Here is a 10,309-nt window from a genome sequence, read left to right on the forward strand (position 1 = left end):
TGCAACGGGGATCTCTGCGTCAGGGTTCTCCGAATCAAGGGTTTCTGTAACGGGGATCTCCGCATCATTGATCTCCACAACGGGGATCTCTGCATCAGGGATCTCCGTAGCGGCATCTCAGTAACGAGGATCTTTGCAACGGGGATCTCCGCATCAGGGATCTTCGCAACGGGGATTTCCGTATCGGGGATTTCCGTATCAGGGATTTCCGCAGCGGGCATCTCCGCATGAGGGATCTCCGTCCCAGATATTTCTGCAACGGGGATCTCTGCGTCAGGGTTCTCCGAATCAAGGGTTTCTGTAACGGGGATCTCCGCATCATTGATCTCCACAACGGGGATCTCTGCATCAGGGATTTCCGGAACAGGGATCTTCGTAGCGGCATCTCAGTAACGGAGATCTTTGCAACGGGGATCTCCGCATCACGGATCTTCGCAACGGGGATTTCCGTATCAGGGATTTCCGCATGAGGAATCTCCGTCCCAGATATTTCTGCAACGGGGATCTCCGCATCATTGATCTCCTTAACGGGGATCTCTGCATCAGGGATTTCCGGAACAGGGATCTCAGTAACGAGGATCTTTGCAACGGGGATCTCCGTATCAGGGATCTTCGCAACGGGGATTTCCACATCAGGGATTTCCCCAGCGGGCATCTTCGCATGAGGGATCTCCGTCCCAGATATTTCTGCAACGGGGATCTCCGCATCATTGATCTCCTTAACGGGGATCTCTGCATCATGGATTTCCGGAACAGGGATCTCCGTAACGGCATCTCAGTAACGGGGATCTTTGCAATGGGGATCTCCGCATCAGGGATCTTCGCAACGGGGATTTCCGTATCAGGGATTTCCGCAGCGGGCATCTCCGCATGAGGGATCTCCGTCCCAGGTATTTCTGCAACGGGGATCTCTGCGTCAGGGTTCTCCTAATCAAGGGTTTCTGTAACGGGGATCTCCGCATCATTGATCTCCACAACGGGAATCTCTGCGTCAGGGATTTTCAGAAAGGGGATCTTCGCATGAGGGATCTCCGTACCAGGCATGTCCGCAACGGGAATCCCTCCGGATAGGAATCTCCGAATCAGGGATTTCGGCAACGAGGATTTCCGTATCAGGGATTTCCGCAACGGAATCTCTGCAACAGGATGTGAAAGCCTAGCTGCGCTCCGCAGCTAACTTCAGAGTCACTTTAACATGCTCAAACAATATCTGACTTCGGGTGATTACCGAAACTATAATGATTTCTAGGTTATTTCTGTGACTTCAAGTTGTAGACCCCTCTTCATAAATTACATTGTAAAATCACATAAAAACAAGCTACCTTGAAAAGTTTTCATTTATTTTTTTTTCACATAAAATTTGAAAATAAATTAAAAATTTGTCCGTATGTTCGTTTCTAGAGCCACTAGATATGCGCGTCTATGCAAAGCAGGAAATGAAACATTTTTTCGGACACACAAAAGATCGTGTCTTTTTAAGCCCGTTACACAAAAGCAGGACTAAAGCTTAAGTCTGCATGAAATCCGATTTTCCCTCCCTAAAACTGCCTTTACTTTCTACCTTGCTGAAAAACTTCAATAAAGGCACTAAAACGAAACAATTTTAAGTAGACTCGCTTTTACCGGAGTTTCACAACCAGGTCAACCTTTTCACTCCCTAGGTCGAGAGAAAATTGATTATTCTCTTGATATGGATTTCCTCAAACACGTTTAAATATTTGGGATTAAAACAGGGTGTCTAGCGTCTCTGAAAAAAATGCCAAGACTTTTCAACTTTTCCAGCACAAAAAAATACACTTTTGTATTTTTTCTTCATTCAACCCTTTGCCGTCGCAACCAAAAAAGAGGAAATTTTAACCAAAAATTTGGTCAGGTAAAAAATTATTTTTAAATAAATAAAAAATTCTAAAAAATAGTTAAATGCTCATACAAAGAAATGAATGCTCAAAGAAATTTTGTTGTTAACTGATTTAACTTTAACCAAAATAGTAGAATTTTTAATGTATAAGAAGATATTGAACCAAAAACAGAAAAAATGTCAAAGAAATTGTTAAATTATTAATACAAAAAGACGAATACTTTACAAACTAGTTTAATCTCTGAACCAAAAGTTCTTTTTGAACTAAATTAAACTATATTGGGGGAATGAAAATTTCAAGACCACGGGCAAAATTCAAGGATTTTTCCAGGGTTTTCCAGGTGAAAATATGGAAGCACTTATCCAGGTTTTCAATTATTTCCAGGACGCTAGACACCATGATTAAAATATTTCAGGACTGAAAAACAGATCTTCGTAAATTGAAACTCCTGAGAGCTCACATCAAAAATATTTTTAAATAGGAAAGGGCTTTGTTTAAAAAATCTTAGAAAATATTTGCCCAAGTCTTAAGTCCTCCGCCGTATAACGGGCGACACTTTTGGAACGACATGTATCTTAATAAATAGGCTTACGTTAGATTTTTACAATTAGTTAGAAAAAACGTGGTTGGTTCTAATAAATTGTCCATGTCGATAACTTCCACAATATTTAATATTTTTAACATTTACTATTTCGGATATACAAATTAAAATTAAATAATCCTAGCCACGTTTTTTCTGTATGAGGAATAACATTAAATAAATGATTTAAATAAATTTCATCCTAGGAAAATTTCATTACAAAACTTTTTAAAAATCCACGCAAGTTGGATGGACCACGATGAGCGATTTTTTCAATTCCTGATTAGATTAGGCATTAATGTTTCGAATTTGTAATCGAAAAGTCCGGGATCGATTCCTGCTATCGAAATAGTTTCCGACTTTTTTTTTTCTTTAGATATTTTATATTGCAATTAATTATGAAATTTTTAAGATCTGGCCAAAATATTAATTTTTCACCATTTTGTTTCATATGGAAATTTTTTTTTTCTTCTCAAAATTGATCACTTCTGAACCCGAATATAATATCAAGTATGAATAAGTGCCGCGACATTCTTGAAAAATCGTGATCTTATGTAATTAAAAAAAAGTATCAATCATTACTCTAATTTCATAATATGGATCTTATAATAATAATAATAATATATATAATAATAAATAAATAAAATATATATAAAATAAGTAAAATAATAATATAAAATATATTTTATTTATATTCTATGTTTATATAATTTTATTGGACTATTTCTTTATATTTGAATATTCATTTCATTCTAATTATAGTACTTATCTATTTTTATTTTATATGAAAATAATAATAACCAAAATGTAAATATTGAGTTGAATAAAGAAAAAAGAGTATTTTTTATAAACTAGAAAATATATTGACAATTAAAAATTATAGCAAAGACAATATTTTAGACAATCGATATGTGAACATCAGAATTAATATATAATATCTTTGTATATATAATCAGACAGTTTCATTTTTACAAAAAAAAAAATATACGAATTTTGTACAAAAAAAAAAATAAAATAACCAAAAGTTGCCAAAAATTGTACAAGAATTTGGAATTAAATCACTCTGAATTATAATAATAATCTAAAGCAACATAACCTCCAATATTCAAAAATTGTAAACTTCTTAGAAATCTAATGATTTTTTACTAAAAAGTGCTGGTAAGAAGCCAACACAACCTAAAATTGTGAAAAATTTGTTAATTCTATTTAGATTATAATTTGTTAAATAAAAAATACCAATTTCCGACGAAAAACTAAAAATAATTCAAAATCGTTCAAATATTCTAAATCATGTTCAAATTATATAATTTGATCTTTTTTTATGTAAAACGGCAAGCTAACGTGAAATTTTTCAAAAATTATTGATCTTATTTTTAATCTATAGATTTTTCCATGAAAATGCTTAGTTTAATCAAATTTATTATTTTGATTTAAAATGATTGCATATCGATCAAATACTTTTGGTGTAGAAATACCAATTTCAGGTGAAATACACCAATATAAGCTATTCGAACAAATTTTAATGAAACGAAACTTGAAAAAAAATCCGCGGAAGGAATCAAGCGCGGGCTTTTTGGTTATAAACTCGGAGCGCTACCGCCTGATCTAACCGGGTACGAAAAAAAACTCTCACATCGTGGCCGATGTAAGATGCGTGGATTTTTTTAAAGTCGCTTTTTTCGAGAATAGCTAAAAAGCGCATCGTATCACTTCAGCATGTTACAAGTTTGATAATGAAAAACAAATCAAAAGGTGTAGGTTCCCATTCCTAGTACTCGGATTTTTTTTAATTAAATCATTTATTTAAAAATATTCATAGAATTAGGATATGCACTGTCCAACCCTCTCTCAACTTTTTTTTTTAACGATAGTAACAACAAAAATAATCTTCGATATATATTTATATATATTTTCTTCTCGCATAATTGTACTATAATTCTTAATTATTTCAGCGTGTCTCTGAGCTGTTTGATAAACATCTTCTCTTTGAATAAATTTTTATACATACCTTATCAGATGAAGGATTTTTTTCCGGCATACTTTAAAAACTATTTTATTTTCGAAACACCTTTAGGAAATTTCGAACAAAAATATTAATAAAGATTCCAGAAATAGAAAATCGATCTTTTCCTTCTGAAAATAGTTTATTTTCACTATTTTGGTTTTAGATTCAAGCTTTATACTCTGTCCTTTGTGTTCTTTTAACGCGAATCCACGACCGGAAATTCGAGTTAGTTGGACAGTGGCAGCAAGCAGGTAAGTTTGATTAGGTTTGTCGTCCCGTATTCGCTTTTTTTCTTTTTTTTTATGGTGTAGTCATCGAATTATAATTGGCCATCGGAAACGCACGATTTTCAAAAGCAGAGGGGCGGCTCAGTTTTTAAATTTCATAATTGCGAAATTTATTAACAACCTCGCTGGGTGGCTGAGCGTCCCAGTTTACATCCCGACGTGCGCCGTAGTGGATGTTAGCTCCCCCTTCTGATGCGCGCCTGTTAGCGTTCATTGGCTGGCCTCTCACGTGACCAGGGGAACCCCCTGCACCAGCGCCATCTGGCAACATCCTGTCCTTCGTCTTTGGTGTGCTCCAGTGCATCGACTATTTAAAAAAAATTGAAAGATTTTTAACAATAATTTTTAGTTTAAATTTAAAACAAAGTTATTGAGACAGGGTTTCATTTAGACTGGTTAGTAATTAAATAGAATATTTTAAGAGGCCTAATAACAGCGTTTGATGGCAGAATACGACACAGTTAACTGTCAATTAAATTTCCAATAAGTAGCTAAAGTACTATATCGTAATTTATTTTTTTAACGCGAAATCAATTTAAAATGCGAGAAAAATAAGATCTAAAATTTCGTGTAAGAAAAATTAATTACGAAGGAGCAGTTTCTCTACTTATCGGCAATCTAATAGACACTTCTGTCGTGTTCTAACGTCAAACACTGGTATTAGGCCTCTAAAAATATTTTATCTAAAATTTCTTAGTTATTAAAATTAATTTTTTTTTCTGAAAAAAGATATTCTCCATCGCACACTGGGGCACATAAACGTCCGAGGACTAATTGATTTTCAGAAGAAAATTATTATCCAATTTAAAACTTGTTTTAAATAGAAGCAAAAACAATTTTGTATCTAATTGTCATGGCCTATTTTTAAAATTTGGTTTATTTAAAAACTAAAATGAAAATAAAATTTTTTAATTTTGAGGTATACCGGTTTAAAAAAAAAATGTTTTGATTCAAACCAAAATACCTAAAAAAAATGAAAGCAATTATCCAAAAAAGATGTCGAATAGCACTGCAAATATTCATAAACTTATTGAATTCGTTATAAAAAAATAAGTGAATGAAAATGCTTTCGTGAGGATTGGCTACGATTCGTCACTTGATTCGCACTAAATTTGAACAATTTATGGGCAGGAAGTATTTTTAGTTGAATTAATAAAAGTTAATAAAATATTTGTTCTTTTAAAAGCAATTTTTATAACCAAATATGAAATAAATAATGGAATATAGTTTTTTCTATGGAATCGATCATATATTACTTGGAAATAAAACCTAAGCATAATATTTGTCCAACAAATAGAAATTAATAATTATTTAAACTAACTTTATTAACAAATGCACTATTTGGCTGTTTATGGAGGTAAACACAAAAAAACAAGCTTATATGCTAAAAAATAGCTAAATAATGAATTTGTTAATTAAGTTTGATTAAACCAGTATCAGAAGTTATCGATTCATATCAAAAAATCCTTGCTAAATAACTGGCTGTTAATTCCATGGAAAAGCTGTATTTTATTTATAAACACATAAAATGATAAAAATTTGTTTAAACAATTGTTAGATAAATTCTTCACTGTCGCCAAAATGTCAATAACATGACAATTGTTGAAATAATATGAGTTGCATAGAGTAACATTAGTTAAAGATATTCTAAAATTATATAATAAACAAAACAACATTTTATGAACAAATTATATGTTGAAAGAATATTTTTTGACAATTTTTCGGTTTTCAAAGTTATATTGCAAGAATTTGGATAAAAACAACATAATGGTGAAGAAATTTCGTCTTGTGATTATTATTATTGTTAATATTATAAACCAATTTAATAAACAAATGCAGTACTCATGTATTTTTCGAGAGAAAAAAATTTTTTTTTCTATGTCATTTTCTTAATTAGGAACTTTATGATAATTTTAGAAAACTTCTTAATTTTTTAATTATTCTTATGATTTTTTTAAACAAATTTAGTAAACAAATGCATTACTCAGGCATTTTTCTAAAGGAAAATTCGCTTTTTTCGAAGACAACTTTTTAAATCAGGAACTTTATAATAATTCCAGAAAAAATTCATAATTTATTGACCCATTACATGAAATTCAAACAATTTAAATAAATAAATGGATTATTAGGGCATCTGTTGACGGAAAAATTCTTTTTTTCGATGTCAATCTTTTTAATGGAAAAATTCATGATAATCTCAGCAAAATTTATAATAAGTTGATAAATTTTATATTTTAAAAAATAATAAACAAATGCATTGCACAGAAGCTACAGCCTCATTAAAATATTGAAAGCAATGAGAAACTAAAACTGAAAGGACTGAGATTGAAAAAAAAACATTGTCGATAAATTCCCAAATATGCTTATTAAATTTGTTTAGAATATCATAGAATTGACCAACTTAGTATTATTTTTTATGATATTATCATTAAGTTCCCAATTAAAAAGACTGATATAAAATAAAATCCCACGACAGATCCCGAATAATGCATTTTTTGTTAAATTCGATTAAAAAATCATAAAATTTATAAAAATTTAGAAACTAATCATGAATGTCGCTGAACTTACTATGAAGATCCCAATTAAAAATTCAGACATCGAAAAAAAAGTTTCCGGCGGCACATGCCCCAATAATGCATCTGTTTATTAAATTTGATAAAAGCAAATCTTAAAAGTAATCGAGAAATTACGATTTTTTTCTGAAATTATTATAAAGTTCCTAGTTAAACTAGTTCCTAGTTTAGCATTTTACTAAAATTGCCATGTAGTTCCAAACTGAAAGGACAGGCATTAAAAAAAACTACTCTTTCTGCCGACAATGCCCGAATATTAAATTTGTTTAAAAAAATCATAAGAATAATCAACAAATTATCAAATTGTCTGAAAGTGCCATGAAGTTCCAAAATGAACAAGTTTTCATAAAAAAAAAAACGAAATTTTCTTTTGAAAAAGGCCTTATCTATGCTTTTGTTTATTAAATTTGTTTTTAAAAAATCCACAAAAAAATCAACTAATCATAAATTTTGCTGACATTGTATTAAGTTCCCAAGTAAAAGGACTGGCATTGAAAAACAAACTAAATTTTCTGCCGCCAATGCCCGAATAATGCATTTGTTTACTAAATTTGTTTTAAAAAATCATAAAATTATTCAAGAAATTATATATTTTTCTTAAATTATCATAAAGGTCCTCATTAAGAAAATGTAATCGAAAGAACGAAATGTTGTGCCGGAAATTGGCTGTTTAATGCATTTGTTTATTAACTGTGTTTATAATATTAACAATAAACATCTTAAAAAAAAATTACTTGATTATTATATTGTTTTAATCAAAATTTCTTGCAATATTCCTTGAAAATACTAAAATTATTGAAAACCGAAAAAAAACATTCTGTCAGCAAATATTTAGTTTAAATTTTTTTAAATTTATTATATAATATTGGAATATTTTTATCAAATATTACTATATGAAACTTCAGCGATTTCAACCATTTTCATGTTTGCACCCCCCATAAGTATGTTTTGTAGTCTCAAAAAAATTCCATAAGTGAAAAATTGGGTTTTGTGAGTTTTTGGCCCCAATTATGATTTTTAAAATGTTTTTTTTTCAATACAGAATATTTCTAATACATAAAATACCACTTTTTATAATTAATGAGAAGTTTACGTAAATTGTTTAAACAATTTATTATTGGTTTTAGCCATTTTCCCTCAGTTGAATTAGAAAGTCGCGGGTTTCCCGAATTTTTTTACCCAATTTCCACTTTTTGTTCGTTCGAAACAATAGTCAGTTAAATTTAACAGAAATAATTTCTGAACAATTAATTTATTATTCATAATAATATTCTTTTAAAATAATGCTAAAAAGTTCTAGCTTTTTCTACAATTTTCCGCTGTTGGTTTATTTTTTAATTAGAGCGCGGTAATAATTAAAGTTGACAAACATCCTGGTGCAAATCACTTGTTTATGATTATTTTTAAGAATACTCTCTTGGATAACTACTAGAAAGTTGTGAACTTTTCTGAGAATTGTAAATTTTCTTCGACTTTTTGCTTATAAACAAATGATACATTTCCTATATAGATTATATTAAATTAAATCTCCCTTTAAGTTATCACTGAGACCCTTTTTGTTTAAAATAATAATAATAAGTATTATTTGTTTCTTACTAAAAAGTCAATGGCAAGATAAACATTTAAAAAATTTCACTTTCCAACATTACTCTAAGAGATGATAGTTGTAAACCCTAATAAATTATTTAAACAATTATGTTTGGTAATTTGAATTAATAATTATGTCACTTAGTACAAATTAGAATTAATAAATCAAAATTTTCGAGGAAACAAAGCTATGCAGCATTATTATAGGAAATAGTTATAAACAATAATAATTTATTTAAGGAATAATTTGTCTTAAATTGTATTATATAATACTTCACTCTAAGTTAAAAGTTGACAAAAAGTGGAAAATTTTATTTAAAAAAAAAAACTAAAAAAATCTAACATTACCTTAGGAGAAGATAATTATAAGCAAGAATGATTGAAACAATTAAATTTGTTCAACTTTATTCATTATCATCGAAAACCAAGTTAAAAAATAAACAAGATGTTCCAAATTTAAGAAAAAAATGCAACTTTCTATCGATATACTAAGAGAATATTATTAAAAATAACAATAAATTATTTAAACAATCCGTTCCGTTAAGTTAAATAATTAATTATCATACTATAAGTGTAAACTAGATCAAAAGTTGAAAATTTTATTTTAAAAACCTTAATTTTTTGGAAGTATTTAAAAATAATATTATTAATAATAATAATAAATTGTTTGATAATTATACCTGTTACAATACATTGATTATCGTCTCGTTCTAGCTAAGAAGGTCAAATTAAGTTTAAAAATATCTTTAAAAAATCAAGACTTTCTGAATCTGTTTTAAAAGAAAATTTCTAAAAACAATAAAGTTTATTTGAAAAATACTCGCAAAACCCAATTTTTTACTTATGGGAACTTCTTTTGGGACTGTGTAAAAGATACTTATGGGGGTGGTATTTAAAAAATAATCAGGATATCTCTAAACACAATTTTCTTCGCCTTTTTTGTGTAAATTCAATCAAATTTTGTGTGATTTACATGAAAATTCGAGAAAAAAATTTGGATATCCCTATTTACACTATCGGTCAAAATAGTGTGCCCATTTATGATTATCGGATTAAGTACAGACTTGTCTTAAAAAAAAAACTAAAGTAAAAAACTAAGTCAATAATTTTTTTACCCTTTCGAAAGCTTATTAAATTCCCCGTCTATTGAGTCATACTAAACGTATTTTTGATAAATAGTATTCGAAATAGCTTGTGAAAAAAGCCGACCAATTTTACGTTTTTTTAATAAATTTTTGATGCACAGCTGCCACTTTCTGTATGTTTTAAAGAAGCGAATAAAAAAATTAAAACTTTTCGAAATTATTGATCGAAACCTGCTCTTTAAAATGAGCCCAAAAAACTATTAAAAAATTTTTGGTTGTTGAATTATTATGAAAAGTGTTGAAGCGTGCCCAAGACGAAAATCGGCCAGTCAA

At 29.7% G+C, this 10,309-nt stretch overlaps 2 protein-coding genes across 8 annotated transcripts in view; both read right to left on the reverse strand.

Annotated features, from left to right (window-relative positions):
• Window positions 1-3,047, reverse strand: part of LOC117181496 (repetitive proline-rich cell wall protein 2-like) — a 5,719-nt gene extending 2,672 nt beyond the window's left edge. The window contains exons 1-2 of one of the 5 annotated variants that reach the window (XM_033374235.1): window positions 357-3,047; window positions 13-102 (exon numbers count right to left, since the gene is read on the reverse strand). In XM_033374235.1, coding sequence (XP_033230126.1) covers window positions 13-102; window positions 357-655 — 389 coding nt within the window. In that variant the 5' untranslated portion in view covers window positions 656-3,047. Of the gene's footprint in view, window positions 1-12 lie in introns of all 5 variants that reach the window. The other 4 variants (XM_033374236.1, XR_004468132.1, XM_033374234.1 and 1 more) reach the window with 4 other exon arrangements.
• A 1,690-nt stretch (window positions 3,048-4,737) lies between these two features.
• Window positions 4,738-10,309, reverse strand: part of LOC117182288 (J domain-containing protein) — a 56,678-nt gene continuing 51,106 nt past the window's right edge. For all 3 annotated transcript variants that reach the window (XM_033375413.1, XM_033375415.1, XM_033375414.1), the window contains one exon: window positions 4,738-5,038. In XM_033375413.1, the coding sequence (XP_033231304.1) occupies window positions 4,820-5,038 (219 nt within the window). In that variant the 3' untranslated portion in view covers window positions 4,738-4,819. The remainder of the gene's footprint in view (window positions 5,039-10,309) is intronic.

This window comes from Belonocnema kinseyi, chromosome 10 (assembly GCF_010883055.1).
Source record: "Belonocnema kinseyi isolate 2016_QV_RU_SX_M_011 chromosome 10, B_treatae_v1, whole genome shotgun sequence".
NCBI lineage: Eukaryota > Metazoa > Arthropoda > Insecta > Hymenoptera > Cynipidae > Belonocnema > Belonocnema kinseyi.